This window comes from Pavona decussata, unplaced genomic scaffold (genome assembly GCF_977016875.1).
Source record: "Pavona decussata unplaced genomic scaffold, jaPavDecu1.1 SCAFFOLD_371, whole genome shotgun sequence".
Lineage (NCBI taxonomy): Eukaryota > Metazoa > Cnidaria > Anthozoa > Scleractinia > Agariciidae > Pavona > Pavona decussata.
Window position 1 is genome coordinate 248,089 of NW_028145747.1, and position 15,669 is coordinate 263,757.

Genomic DNA, 15,669 nt, shown 5'->3' on the forward strand with positions numbered 1-15,669 from the left:
TCTTTCTGATCTGCATAAAATTTCTTAATAAATTTTTTAGTTTTAATAAAAAAAAAATCGTGGTGTTTATCAAATCATAACCCTCGTGAACTGAGCTGTTGAAATATTGGGACATTGTTAGGCTCTCATTGCTGATGCACACTGTAGAACTTGCGTCCCCTTAAGATGAAATCCTAAAATGCAATCTTAGACTGCAAGCAGTCCCTTTCTGGTCAGTCGAGATGGTGCGCTCACAGCGCAGCAAGACTGGAGCGAGGAGAAATAAACGAGAAGAGACTGGGGGAGAGAAGGAAAAGAAAGGGACTGCGCTGCTAACTGTAACAAACGCGTTCGAATTTCCCGTTGCTCCAGCAATGGAAAATTCCGATTGGTCCACAAACAATAGCTGCTGTCAAACAAGTTTGATGTGTAATTAACTTCTTCACACGTTTGATGTCAACACTTCAGATCACTGGGAAAATGGTTTCAGTAGTGAAAGAGAGTAGCAGCGATGTCTTCGTAAATTTAAGCGATCAAGTCGGCGGCTTAGTTCTCAAAGAGGGACAGGAGCTAGCAGTAGAAGCGCTCTTGTCGAGAAGAGATGTAATGGCCGTTCTTCCCACTGGTTTCGGGAAATCCATTATATATCAAAGCTTTGTAATAGCGAAAAACTTTGCCATCACGGCTTCAATCGTGGTTGTTGTTCCGCTTCGCTGTATTATCGAAGACCAGTTGCAGTCAAATGACTTTGGTATTAAAAGACATTGGTGCCAACTAGTACAATGTAATTTTCGCATCCGCGGAACAAGCTTTGTCGGCAGAATTCACCGCAGGATGCTTACATATGATATTAACAAGAGCTTTCCAGTTGTCCTGCACCACATTCTTAATTACACTTCGGGCGTTTGTTTCGTCGATTTCTTTTACTCTGGGCCTTGAAGAAAAATTCAAATGCACCACAACTTCTAGAGATTTTGGCTTTTCAGAGAAGCTTGGATCAGTGCCCAAGCTCGGCGATTCTTCCTCTTCGCTCCTATTTTCTGGTGATTGAATAACAATGCAGAGTTGTTATTTATTAGCTGTCATTCAGGTAATTGGATTTTTAATGGGTTTAACGAATTGTGGGCGGAGTTACCCTGAATGCATCTGTTACAGCTAAGAGCGCAGTCCCTTTCTTTTCCTTTCCCCTTTTTCACGCCTCTCCCCAAGCCCCCCTCCGCTCGTTTGCTCCAGTTTTTTCGCGTTCGGCTATTTCGCGCGACCTCTCAACTATCCAGAAAGGGACTGCTTGCAGTCTAATGCAATCTTTAGAATAAATTTTATTGATACTGCAGGATAGGGGAAGGGGAGAGGTTGGGAATAATTTGTCTATTCGCATCTTTGGCACACAAAAAAAGTTAATTGTGAGCATTCAAATGAGTGCTACTTTAAAGGATGTGTTATTGCTTTCTCTAAGTAACAGTTTGTAATTTTTTTGTTACGACTTTAGGCTGCAGGTTTGGCAACAATGATCTCAACCATGAGGCCTGACATTGACAACATTGATGAGTATGTCCGTAACACTACGGCAAGGTACGCTTGGTATTATTTTGAAAATGATAGCTGAATAAATAACCTGCCATTGGCATAGTTAAGTGCTTGTGGCTTTACTCACAGAGAAATATATCCAAAACAAAACTCGGGAAATGTTTCTGCATTAATTTACTTTTTCATTTTTGATTAAAATGGTCACTTTCATGTATGTGTTTTAGAGCTTCGCTACCTATCAAGTTGACCTTGAAATTGTTTAATTCAACAATTATTCAAGCTCACCATGTTGTTTTGCTGCCAAAAAGAGCTCTGATGAATCGTCCAACTTGTAAGGTGCCATTCATTGAGGGGATTGGAAATCATTTCTTGTTTCAATTTTTAATGAAAGTATGTACCTTTTTGGTACCTATGTGTACAAATTTTGTTCTGGAATTGTAGATATTTTTGTTCTGGATTCCTGGCATTGACGGCATAAGTATGTTGGTTGAGTTTGTTCATGGTGTTCTCTGGTTTTCCTCCATCCACAAAAATCAACACTTCCAAATTTCACTTTTGAGGGCCACCCAGACTGACCTCGATTTAACTTGGTACTACCCTCCCTAAATATTGTTGTTTATTTTATTTAGATATTTCCTCTTATCTCTCGTCACACTTCATTGTTAATTGTTTGGATGTTATTTCTTTCAGAGCATTTGCTGTTGTGGCTTCTGCCCTTGGCATTCCTTCCTTGTTGCCATTCTTGAAGGCTGTGTGTCGCAGTAAGAAGTCGTGGCAGGCACGCCACACTGGAATCAAAATTGTTCAGCAGATAGCTATTTTGATGGGTTGCGCTATTCTGCCACACTTGAGGAACTTAGTGGAAATTATTGAACATGGTTAGTAAGATAGATAGTGCAAAGTCAGCGCTAGTCTAAAGGTCTTTGACATCATCTATTTATGTAGCTATTGCTGTGGGAATGACAGATAAGTTGATCTTTTGTGGAAGTTTTAGTTTTGCTTGTGCACTGTTCCTTCATTTATTATCAATTTAAATAGGTGGGTTTGCAGGGGGGGGGGGGGGGGAAGGGTGGGCAATTTGGATTTATAAGTTTTGTTGCAACTTGAGTGGCCATGTGTTTGGTCCTCCAGTCTGTTCAGTCTGATCGCCTTGAAGCCCAGAGTAATGGCGGCAGTAGCCAAGGAGCCCAAATATTCTATGTGAACAGATACAAGTTCAGCTAATTTCCAAAATGTAAAGGTGTGACTTGCTTCTTTGGTTAAGGGACAGGTCTGGTCAACTAGTCCAACAGAAAAATTTCCTTTGCCTCACCGCTCCCCCACCCACACACAGCGTCATGTTTGTTTCCATCTATAGCAAAGCCTTTGGTATTCTAAATTCCATTTATTGTGGTGCTACTCCCTAGTAAGTTTGGTAAAGGTCCATTGCAATTTAAGTGTAATTTGTAGTTGCAAGCAAATCTTGATGGGAAGAATCTTCCTTTCTTAGGATTGGTTGATGAACAGCAGAAGGTGCGAACCATTACCGCTCTTGCCTTGGCTGCTCTTGCTGAGGCTGCCACACCCTATGGTATTGAATCTTTTGACAGTGTCCTGAAGCCTTTGTGGAAAGGTATCAGACAACACAGAGGAAAGGTGAGATTCAAAATATAATTGTTCACTTAGGACCTCCTCAGACGATGCAAGCTGTTATCGATTTGATAACATTTATGTCGTCAATAATGAAAAGTTATCAATGTCAAAACATCTCGTGTGTAAATCAAGTTATAGACTACAAATGGTGAAAAATGAAGTTGTGGACAACAAAGTAGTTTTCCTTTTCAAAAGGAAAACTACTTTAGTTGTCGATGACAAACATGGCAGTTTTCTTATTGACAACTTACTTTCTCCCATCTGCGAGTAAGTCACTGATTACAGAAGTATATTTAGCTGTTTTCTGCACAATGTACACATGCCCATTACAAGCAAGTTTCCAGGCTTCCTCAAAACATACGGGTTATTGACAAGTAAACTTGTCATGTGTGGAAATGCATTTCCAAACATTAATAGTTGTTGATTCAATAAAGCTGTTGATTGAAAATAGTTGTCAATAACAACTTGCCTCGTTCTGTGGAGGTCCTTAGTTACATTGTACCATTCAAAGTGTTTCACTTTCATGACGTCAAGGAAGCTCATTTACTTACAATCATCTTTTATTTCCAGGGTCTGGCTGCCTTTCTGAAGGCTATTGGGTATCTTATACCACTCATGGATGCTGAATATGCCAACTACTACACCAGAGAAGTGATGTTGATCTTGATCCGTGAGTTTCAGAGTCCTGACGAAGAAATGAAGAAGATCGTGTTGAAGGTAAGATCTTTTTTCAATTGTAAGCGCATTGAGGCTCGGCAAAATGTGCTTTGGAAAAACTGTTAATTGAATTAAATTAAGGTTGCTTGGTTTTGGATGATAGTTGTTTGTTTGTGTTGTAAACAGATGATGTTCAACCATGTTGAATTGGTTTTTTTGATCTTTGTATATATATATTTTTTCAGTGTGATCATTTTACTCTAAATTATAGATTTTATTCCATATGGAGGTGGCAAATGTAAAACAGATATTTTACTATGCACTTCCAGAAAAAAATCCATAACCACCCCATGGAAGGTAATTGGAAATTCCTAGGGGGAGAACAGGGGGGGGGGGGGGGGGTCTTAAAAGCCAAAATTTTAGAAGCAAAGTATGACAGTAAACTAGAATTTCTTGGGGGGAGTGGGGTGCAAAACAAAAAACCTTCCATTGGGGGAGCATGGAACTGCACATTTTGACCTTGTGTCGCTAGTTGTTAAAAAAAGGTTTTTTTTTTTGGACAATGTTAGCCTGACGACCTTTTCAGAAGTCATCATTGTAATGAGAAAGATTGCTTCCTTCTCAGTTACCAAGACATTTTTTTCCAAGAATACCTCACTCAGATGAATATACACATGCTAGACAACTGATACTTTAACCTCAAAGCATGCTTGACTTGTTTGGTTTGTAGGTGGTAAAGCAGTGCTGTGCAACAGATGGTGTTGAAGCTCAGTACATCAAGGATGAAATTTTACCGGATTTCTTCAAGCACTTTTGGCAGCACAGGATGGCACTGGACAGAAGGAATTACAGACAGGTAATATTGTAATCTGTTTTCTTGTAGTTTGGTACTAACTGGTTTGGGTTTGGGGTAAAGGGTGATAGGAACCTGTGTGAGAGGGGGCAAGAAGTCTCCAGAAGGGACACAATGGGATAGGAATTGAGGTCCCGAAGATGATGGGGGCAGTGCAACCTTGTATAATACTGTAAATTCTGAGTATAAACCCCTCAAATCCTTTCGATAATAATCTCTTGTCAGGGGTTTTATGAACATTTTGAGTGGGTGGGAAAGAAGTTATTGCACCTGTGCAGGATAGTTAACTTGGATATGTTTTTCTATTGAAAAAGTTAAAGTAAAACTTTCCATCGCAGCTGTGTACTAAAACAATTAGATGGCAAAATTTCCACACAGCCCCATACATTAATTATGTATACATTTTGCTTCTAAAAGTCTATTCACGCTTACCTTTTTTGGAAGTGGGTAAGTATGGTAGTGTTGCATGTATAATTGATGTATGGGGCTGTGTGGAAATCTATCCCAATCGGATTAATGGTTTTCTATTGAATTTAAAACTGCTTTCAATAATTTCTGAAGATTCAAAGAAAATGTCTGACATCTGATGTATGTAAACAGTAGACATGTATATATTTACTCAATGCCATTGAATGTTTGTTTGTGATAGCTTGTTGACACCACAGTGGAATTGGCGAACAAAGTAGGAGCATCAGAGATCATAAACAGAATAGTAGATGACTTAAAGGATGAAAATGAACAGTACAGAAAGATGGTCATGGAAACCATTGAAAAGGTAACAGCCCTTCAGTGTTTTTAATGTTACTCATGTATTTCTGTGATCAGCCACTCTTGCAAGTCACTGTCTTGAGTGATCACCTTTATGAAATCCAGTTAGAATCATTTCTCAGTCAACACTGTATTTATGAATTAGATCAAAACTTTGTCTTATGACTATGCCATAAGATACCTATTGTGTATTTGTGGTTACTCTTTTCTGGCCTAATTACAGGGTTTTGCAGTCAGTTTCTTGTCTGAAAATTTTTGCTAATCCAGCCACTCCGTTAATGGAATGAAGTATTTTTCCCCTCACATAGGTCATGTCAACAGCCTGCCACAGTCCCTCTAATAACCATATCATTGTATAAGTTAACACCTTCTTTTTCCAAGGGTGGTCATCTACATGTGGCTGCTCTGTTGACAGTTCTTTCAGTTAATTTTGTTCACACTTCATTATTTTGTTAAATTTACAAAGTATAATAATTACTATGATCAAGTAATAAAACAATAACCAAGAAAGATGGAAATAAATATCTTTGGGGGAAGTCTGCGGTGTTTAGATTAGCTTAGCTTTCTTGCTAACCACCGCATACATGAATTTAAAGATTAAGGTAAATCTAGTTCAATGGCTGGCATTGAAAGCTCTTTGTTTGATGCTCATATTCTTTGTGTTGCAGACGATGGGTAACTTGGGCTCATCTGATGTTGATTCCCGTCTGGAGGAACAGCTTATTGACGGCATCCTGTATGCCTTCCAGGAACAGACACAAGAGGCAAGTGCTTGTCTTTCTAATGTTCACTTGGAGTGCTTATCATTTACTTAATAAAAATCCAGAAAAGTTCCATTGGGAAATCAAACGATATTCATCAATTCTTATTTTGGGAAGTTTACAAAACTATCAACTTCAGCAGCAACATCAACAGCTTTTATTTATACTCCATTTGCTACATTACAGTCTGTTTACTAAGAATTAAAAAGGGAGTACCAGCTGCCCAAAATAACCACAAAGGGGCAAGAAAGACAGGTTGGGATGACGATACTCATGAATGTTTACAGGATCATTGTACTGATGCAATTCTAGGGATTTGAATGACTTTGTGGCTGTGGTATGTGAGCCTTTAAACAATGCCCGGGAAATAGGGACCATTAAATTGTCTTCTGGTTGTTCTTGCAAAGCGAAATCAGCAAGATCTAGCAACATTTCTCGATTATTCCACTCACGCTTGTTGGATATGAGATGATTATAGCCAACTCGGTGTTATACGCCTCGTTGGCCATCTATCATCTAATATCCAATGCACACTCGCAGAATAATTGTTAATTATTATTACTGTAAGATCAACTGTTTGGGTAAAACGTTCTTGCAACAGCAGTAATAAATATGGTCTAATCAATCACATAAAACAAGGCGTTAAGGTGGCCGAACACAGTTTGCGCGCGCTTTACAGATTCTGTTAGTGATGCTATCAGGCGCGCGCTAGGGTTGTGGTAAGCAAATACTATCGACCACTCGATTTTATACCAAAAGGTAAGTTTTGCTCTTAAAATAACTTAGTTTCTTGTTTGTGAATCCTTCTTCATTTATCGCCGAACAAAGAAATTGAGTTCACAATGAGCTAAGCCTTTTTGTACGCTTTTCATCTTTCTGAGAAACCCTAATTAAAAGCCACGCATGCGCATTTGAACAAAAAATTGTGACTGGTTATTTTAATGGAAATAAACTGTTTTCTAAGGAACCGCTCGTTAGAATTTCGTGAAATTTGACAAAACAGTAGTTTCCTAAAAGCGTAACTTGCCTACAAACCAAAAACAAAATCTAACAGAGGGTATCTTCAAAAAACATTAAAGTGCAAAACCAACATTTACAGGAGATCTGTCTGTTAAAATTACATGAAAGCAGCGTCACTATGTCAGTATTTTGTGGATTTTTCTGGATACAAAATATGGAAAAAATCTAACGAGTGCATTTTCTAAAAATTAAGAAAAACCATTATTTGTGGACGGTTAATAGCTTGCTGCGTTGCCATGGCGACGGCACCTTGTTCAACAAGAAGTATCAAAATTTATTCCTTCTTAGTTAATCTTAATTTCGGGTACTCAGAAGTACGTCGTTTTCAAATAATGTTTACTAACACCTGTGTAATGGAAAAACTGTGTTCGGCCACCTTAATTGTGTTTTATTACAAATAATTGTGAAAAGATCTATCAACAGAACATATGGCAAAAGCAAAAGGTCCATTTTGGAAACAAGAGGTAGTAAGAGAAAACTCTTCCCCAAAAACTTACTTTCAGTTTCTAATTTCCACAGGACATTGTTATGCTGAATGGTTTTGGTACTGTGGTTAATGCTCTGGGTAAGCGTGTGAAGCCATACTTGCCACAGATCTGTGGTACCATCCTGTGGAGATTGAACAACAAGTCGGCAAAGGTCAGACAGCAGGCTGCTGATCTCATATCCAGGATTGCTCAGGTTATGATGACCTGTGGAGAGGTGAGTATCAAGCTTCCTTTGATTTTCTTCAGAAAATAAATTTCCGAAATTACGAGATCCGTTGAGATATTTTGAAAGAGCATGATGGAGAATGCATATGTGCCATAAATCAGCATCTAATTGCAATTTGGGGGTGAGATATTAATGTTTTTATGCTCCGACGACGATTTGTAAGCGGTGCTGTTTGTTTCATGGTTGTTCTAAATTCAATTGTCCTAAATGGAAGTTACTGGTGAGATCTTGTCTTGTAACCTTTGATTATCTGGGAAGAGGTTGAATGGTTGTTGGTTAATGAGTCAACAACAGGTCAAAGTTCTGTTAATTACTCATCACTTACAACACGCATTAATGCCAAGAATTACTATAAGCAAACTAATTTGTTGAATGAGTATGGAAATATTTGTTGTCACTCAGTGGTAGAACAGTGGACCCTGCCTTATGAGTAATGACCATCTCATTATTACAACCACTTTTTTGTGCCCTGAATGAATTGAAAGTCCAGTCATTTCCTTAGCTTTACAACCACAATTTCAATGCCCTAGGGTGGTTGTATTAACTGGGTTCTCATCGTACTGAATGTGAATTGTGCATTGGTAAGGAAAGCACTGATGAATTCTGTGATTGTTACAGGAAAAGCTGATGGGTCACTTGGGCATAGTGTTGTATGAATACCTTGGTGAAGAGTATCCTGAAGTGCTGGGAAGTATCCTGGGAGCCTTGAAGGTAAGCTTGCCAACAAGCAGTAAGGGCCAAAGTGTGACTAAGCTTACCCATGATTAATATTAACTTTGATTCCAGTTAAATGACTAGTCAGAGAAGATTTTTCCAAAAGATTCCTGCCTGCCGGTTTTGACTTGACTTTTACTTTGTCTTAAAAAATAAGCTTAAAAAAAGCAAGCAAGATTAACACCTTGGTTGTCTATTAATCCTGGATTAGTCTTGATTGGCTGTTAAACTGCCAAGCCAAGGTATGAAGGTTTGAAACTGATCAAAAGCAAGCAAGCGAGGGTGGGGTGGGGAGCTTTTCCAAGGCTTACTGAGGGTTATTACAGCTTTGGCAGAAGGGAAGGGGGGAGATGGTGATTTAAATCCTGTTCATAGTGGAATAATAATACTTGTAGTTGCAATTGCTTCATGTGACAGAGGCCAGGTTAAGCTCCAGCCGTGCTGTCTGTATGTGGCTTGAGCAGGTTGTACCTTAACCACAAAAAAGCAGTGCTTAGTAAGATTTTATTTTTAAGGGTATGGAACTGTATACAAGCATATTAGAATTTGACGAAGCCAAAGCTGTGTATTCACAAATAACAAGTTGTTTATCCCATCATACCCTGGAGTGTGAAGGCTTTGGTTCATTTTCCCAGAGAAGATGTTGTTTTAAGTTCTGTTATTGATAGCATCCGTGGCTGTTTTATTTGCAGGCAATTGTGAATGTTATTGGAATGAATAAAATGACTCCACCCATCAAAGATTTGCTGCCAAGACTAACACCCATTCTAAAGAACAGGTATGGTGCTGCTCAATTTTGATTTGATTTTAAAATTTCAACTGTACTTGTGACCCCACATGTTTTGACAAGCCTCCTGTTTCTCCAGCGATATCATGACTTGATCAAAGATGTTGGTTATGAAAGTAAAGGGAGTGATCCTGTTTGATAAAATGTCTTGATGTTTTAAGGGAATTAGTCAAAACTAGAACCCATCTTGCCTGGGGTAGGGGGATCATTGAAGACACCACCTACCTCATGAACATTACCGACAAAATTTGATTGGCTTTAAAATTCGAGTTGACACAGCAATATTCAGCTAGCAAGAGTGAGCATTGCTAAATATACAAGAAAAGTGAGGTTTGATTCTCATTGTCATTTTTTACTGCTGGATGGAGGGGTGGCTATGCAATAGAGACACCATCTTTTGTCATTGAGGAAAGGGGTGCAGACAGACTACCGTATATTTTGTGGTTTGGTGGATCCTGTTCGAGTATAGTACTGCCATGTCCTTTTTGGAGCGTATGTTAGTCACTTGCACGGAATGAATTTTTGTCTGAGTAGTATTATCTAGAGAGATGAAAATATTGTTTATTCCATAGTAGCAACTAAAATTATGGCTTTGATTGAAGTTGTAAGTGCCCCAGTCATTGATCTAAGTCGCTATTTTTCAGACACGAGAAGGTACAGGAGAATTGCATTGACCTTGTGGGAAGGATTGCTGACAGAGGAGCAGAACATGTTGGAGCACGTGAGTGGATGAGAATTTGCTTTGAGCTGCTGGAGTTATTGAAGGCCCACAAAAAAGCCATCAGAAGAGCCACGGTCAACACGTTTGGCTACATTGCCAAGGCAATTGGGTGAGTTGCTTGTTTTTTTTCTCTTCTTTACTTACAAGACAGAAAGGCAAACTAATTTAAAGGAAGTGCTTGCCTTTTGAGAAAGTTGTGAGGAAGGAACACGCACAGAAGAGCTGAAAAATTCAGAGAATGGTACAATTTGATTGACGTTCATTGTGTTACAAGACAAGTTTTGTTTTGTCGTTAAGCTTGGTTACAGTCTTCGATTGGTTTCATTGAATTACTGTAGAAAATGTTTTTGGCAATACAGTGATGTATACTACATTCCTCGTAGTTTTTAGTATGTGGTCTTACTGAATGGAGGTCCCCTTTCTTGTCACCTGAAACGAACCCTCCCTCTCCTTCCCCTTCCAGACGAGGTTCCGTAGAGCTTGTAGGGAATGTGTCAGCATAGATATGTGTTTTGTTAAAAAAAGAAAAAAAAGATTGATCAAGAATGAAAGTGTTGATGTTTTTGTGACTTTTAGTCCGCAGGATGTTCTTGCGACTCTTCTTAACAACCTTAAAGTACAGGAGCGTCAAAACAGAGTGTGTACTACTGTGGCTATTGCTATTGTCGCCGAGACGTGTTCACCTTTCACTGTCCTTCCTGCACTCATGAATGAGTATCGTGTGCCGGAACTGAACGTGCAAAATGGTGTACTGAAGTCTCTATCTTTCTTGTTTGAATACATTGGAGAGATGGGAAAAGATTACATCTACGCTGTGACACCTTTGCTGGAAGATGCCCTTATGGACAGGTTAGAGGGTTGCTTGATACTTTGAAGATGTTAAAAACATCGCTAGTTTGTGAAGCGTAGAGATCTATATACATGAAATGAATCCTTGCCTGTAGGTAGATGGGTAGGAACTTTTTTTTTTCAATTCGGATTATAGAGTAGCAAGATGATGCTAGTACCTCCATCGTAGGGAGCGGCCCAAAGAAAATTGCTATGCGAATGAATAATAAAGGGGAGGAGACTCGAAAGAAAAGTTCTGCTCCCACCCCCCCCCCCCCTTTCCCAGTCTTTTCTCGTTTTTTCCCGCTCCTTGCCTTTATAATTCGTACGTATCGTAAAAAAATGGCGACTGGTACATTTACCCATAATTCTTAGCGTACAAAAAAAACTCTAAAAGCGCTCATAAAAACATACGGAAAAGTTCTAAAGACAGCATACACAATGCCGCCGTTAGTTAAGGGACGAATTTCGCAAAAAAAAAAATTGTATGGTTTTCAATGTGCCTACAGCCGTGTTTGATTCGCAAGGTGCTGTGATAAAACGTGCAAGTGCCAGCTTTTTTCCCTACGGGTTAATTACTTCACGCCACTCCACAGTACCTAAGCGCCTGGAACTAACAAATAATAATTCAAATGTTGTTGCAAAATGTGAAAGAAGTGCGCTTCACATTCTCAGAAAACTTTACTGTTTTGGTGTTAATCTATTATCCAATTGACCTTAAATGGTAATTTTCAGTTACTTTAAAAATCGAAGTGTTTTCTCATTTTCTGCACTGCTAAAGGGGAAGGAAGTTTCACGAAATTCGCGATCATTTCAGAACCCATAAATGTTTGTCTGTCAGCAGAAACAACGAATTTATTGTTAAGTTTTTTTTTTTTTTTATAAATTTTCACTCCAGTGCAATAAAACTGTCGATTAGTGCCTCTGGCCAGAGACAGAGAAGGCCGGTATGGATTGAAGCTTGAAAAATGTTAGGCTAATGTTTTTCAAGTTTTCGCATTTTTGTTTCCAAAATGCGCTACAACAGATCACGAGTTTTTCCTTTCAAGAATTGAGTTGATTTCTTTCCTCTCGTCATTCTTATTTGGCAGCTTATTGAAGGTCTTATTTCATCATTTTGAACAAAAGATACCAAAATTCCATGACACTTCCCTTTAAGCCTCGTGTGCAGGCTACTTCCAGTTTAATACGGAGGATACGAAACCCACGTTTTGCTAATGTGCTCCATGCTGCAAGAGATTTTTCCCATTATCTAATAATAACTCGCGTTTGTCTTATCTGTAGGGATTTGGTTCATCGGCAGACCGCTTGTGCAGCCATTAAACACATGGCCTTGGGCGTGGCAGGGTTTGGCTGTGAAGATGCACTCACTCACCTCGTCAACTATGTGTGGCCGAACATCTTTGAAACGTCGCCTCATGTTATTAACGCTGTCTTGGAGTCTATTGAAGGAATGAGAGTGGCCTTGGGTCCTTCAAGAGTTCTTCATTACTGTTTGCAGGTCTGTAGTCTTCCTGGTTAAACTCACAATGGCAATCAGTTCTTTTTTTTTTATCTACATTTATGCCCCTCTATGGGCCATAGAAACATGGAAAGTCGTGGAATTTTGTAATTACGTTTTCCAGGCCTGGAAAGTAATGGATTTTAATTGGGGGCCATGGAAAGTCATTGAAAAAGAAAGCATTCTTTTAGGGGATTTAAAAAAATAAAACGAAAAGGAACCAAGAAACAGATTTTCACTCAGTAGCAATAAATTATTAAATACTGCATATTTTGACACTGCAAAATGCGAACGCTTTGTCATGGAAAACTTGAAAAGGTCATGGAAAGTCAAGGATTTTTAATAGCTCAAAAGAATACGAACCCAAATGTCTCACTGATGAACAGTTTCCGAAATGGAGCTGTTGTATGTAGTGGCTCTTGCAGGGAGATAAGCAGATCACCTGTATTGTACTCAGCTATCACTGCTTCTTTCAATATCATCTGAACAATGAATTTTGACACCCATCTACAATTGTCCTTTTTTACGAATGTCAGTTGTTTTCTGCTCACCCTGAAGATCGCAATTCTCATCTCTGTAGAAATTGGACATTCCAACTTTAAGAATGTTTAGGATATGTGATGAATCTTACCGATTTATCTCATGACTTTTGTTATTAATTATGTTTTTTTTTTTGTAGGGAATGTTTCACCCAGCGCGAAAAGTACGAGATGTGTATTGGAAGATCTACAACAGCTTGTACATTGGATCTCAGGTAATGTATATGTTGTGGTTTAAAAGTTTTTAAACCAGATTCATTTTTATTTTCCTTTGTGCAGTATTCATCACCATAATCCGAGACAAAAGGAAATAAAGATCAATCTGAGCTGAGAATTTTTTAACCCCCCCCCCCCCCAAAAAAAAAAAAAAAAAAATTTGAACCACAACGTATTATGTACAACATTTTATCTGTAGTTGTCGCTTCCTGCCAGAATCACTAGCAGTAAAGTACATTATGGAACTTCCGTAATAAGAATACGAAGAACGATTTCTATAAATCCTGACATAACAGTGTTGCAACTACAAATACCGACTGCCGGCGAGTCTTACCAGAAATTTCAGATCAAATGCACCTGAAAAACAATTCATTTCATTCCATTTCTAAAGTGAAATGAAGGCCCAAGCCTGTGCTGAAGAAAGAAGGATTTGCGAGCGCGGGGCGAAGGAAGGAAGGACCCTTCTTCCCCCTCCCCCTCCCCCTCATGTTTGCTCCCCATTCGTCGTCCTCCTCTAATATCCCCTCCCTGTCTATTTCGGCGCCTACCACGGAAGCTAACGTAGCCCCAACTGCAGTACCTATTCACATGGAGACCAAGTAGCCTTTTTTAACCCGTTTTAATTCAAGAAGTTTGCAATGTAGTGTTATATTTTTGGACGAACTGATATAGACCAGACTCCTTCATATCAAGATACTCAGTAGGAAGGGAAGGTCGCTTATGGGGTTGTTGATTCAGCAAAATTGAGTTCTATTTGACCCACTGTGGTCTGTTATTCTGCCATCAATCACAATGCGGATGTGATGAAGGCTTAAAGAATAGTTTAAAGGAGCTATGTCAGCTAGGGCACATGCGCAGAAGAGTCCGGTTGAGACAATTTGCATACGACTCGGCGCCATTGCAAAAGCTTAAAAAATACCGCAACAAACAGCTTCTGTAATTACTAAGGAACGTTTGCAATAAAAATTCAGCTAACGTTATGAAGATGAAAGCGATGCGATTCAAACAGATGAAAACAGCTTCCTGAACTCTCCGACGGTATTTGACAAAATTGGGCAAACGATTTCAAAGTGCTTCTCACCAACGCGCGCATGCGCCTTGGGTGATATAGTCCCTTTAATTTTTGTTTGTTTATTGTCGTTACCATTTAATACTGACTGTTGTTTCTACCTTTTATCTTTTTTAGGATGCCTTAGTGGCGGCGTATCCGACTGCACCGAGCGATGAAAAGAACACTTTCGCACGATCTGAACTCTCGTATTTCCTGTAACCTGATTCCTTCATCCAGCGCTATTTGTGTTCAGTAATTTAAGTTGTTTTTAACGAATGTAGAAAGCGTGGCAAGTATTGGCCATTTTGTACATAAGAGGGCAACGAGCGTTACTGATTACTTGTATCGTTCGAGATCCCTAAGCTTTCGAGCAGGCTCTCCCACTCTACCCCCAACAGAGCCCCTGACAGGTCTGGGCCCCCCTTACCGAAATGCAAGCACGCATTCTTATAGAAGTAGGTGGGAGCTTTTGATCAGCCATTGAGGCAATTCTGTTATGTGACGAGCTTTTACCTTCTACCTGCATACTTAACGGCGTTTTCTCAAGATTTTTTTCTCAATTAAAGGAGACAATATACGCTGATCTTTATTAGGGCTTGCAGGGCTTACAAGAGTTGAAATAGCAGTGGAGTGTAACTAGGAGCAAGCTTCATATGCGACTTGTCAAACGAATTTAAGTTAATAAAGAAGAGAAATAAAAATGCGTTTTACTCTCTGCACTTGTTTCAGCCGTTTTCAGTTCATACGCTTTGAACAATCCCCGGGTTCGCTGTTAAAATGTCAAGTTAGAAGCGAGACGTGGAAGGAAATAAAATATGGTCGTTGTTCTTTTCAGTTGAGTTTCTGAGATTACAAAAAGGATATTGACATAGTTATATTTCAGTCACTTATATCCGGAAAAAGGAAATCCCGAATTCTTCTAACAGGAGTCGAACCTATGGCCTTCTGAAAAAAACAATTCAGGCTTGAACGGGATTGGAACCCATGACCTCCGTGATGTCGGTGCAGTGCTCTACCAACTGAGCCATCAAGCCAACTTGGAGCTGGTCATATTGTGAGTTTGTAATATACCTACGAAGGATGAATAATGAATATGAATGTATATGAGACATATTTTGAACTGCGGATGAAAGATCAGATAGAAGAAAGATCCTCGCAGTTAATATGCAACTTAAGCAGTTGCGAAAAGAAAGCTAAAGTTGCGTACTAACTGCGAGGATCTTTCTTCTATTTAATCTTTCATCTGCAGTTCAAAATATATGTCTCATATATTCATATTCAGTGGTATTTGTGAAAGAAATGTGAAGGAAAAAGGATTGTTCCGAGTCTTGGGTTTGCTGCTCACGAGCGAATATGAAAATTTTCTCGTTTAGGCCTCCGACAAAACTGTCTTCCTCGACG

General features: G+C 39.2%; 1 protein-coding gene across 2 annotated transcripts in view; it reads left to right on the forward strand.

Moving 5' to 3' along the window:
• Positions 1-14,971, forward strand: part of LOC146452329 (splicing factor 3B subunit 1-like) — a 28,658-nt gene extending 13,687 nt beyond the window's left edge. For both annotated transcript variants that reach the window (XM_085098045.1, XM_085098047.1), the window contains 15 exons: positions 1,469-1,551; positions 2,197-2,384; positions 2,996-3,141; positions 3,709-3,855; positions 4,526-4,651; positions 5,298-5,423; positions 6,085-6,180; positions 7,717-7,899; positions 8,530-8,622; positions 9,318-9,403; positions 10,057-10,242; positions 10,710-10,982; positions 12,246-12,462; positions 13,142-13,216; positions 14,404-14,971. In XM_085098045.1, coding sequence (XP_084954171.1) covers positions 1,469-1,551; positions 2,197-2,384; positions 2,996-3,141; positions 3,709-3,855; positions 4,526-4,651; positions 5,298-5,423; positions 6,085-6,180; positions 7,717-7,899; positions 8,530-8,622; positions 9,318-9,403; positions 10,057-10,242; positions 10,710-10,982; positions 12,246-12,462; positions 13,142-13,216; positions 14,404-14,487 — 2,109 coding nt within the window. In that variant the 3' untranslated portion in view covers positions 14,488-14,971. The remainder of the gene's footprint in view (positions 1-1,468; positions 1,552-2,196; positions 2,385-2,995; positions 3,142-3,708; positions 3,856-4,525; positions 4,652-5,297; positions 5,424-6,084; positions 6,181-7,716; positions 7,900-8,529; positions 8,623-9,317; positions 9,404-10,056; positions 10,243-10,709; positions 10,983-12,245; positions 12,463-13,141; positions 13,217-14,403) is intronic.
• Positions 14,972-15,669: the final 698 nt, after the last annotated feature.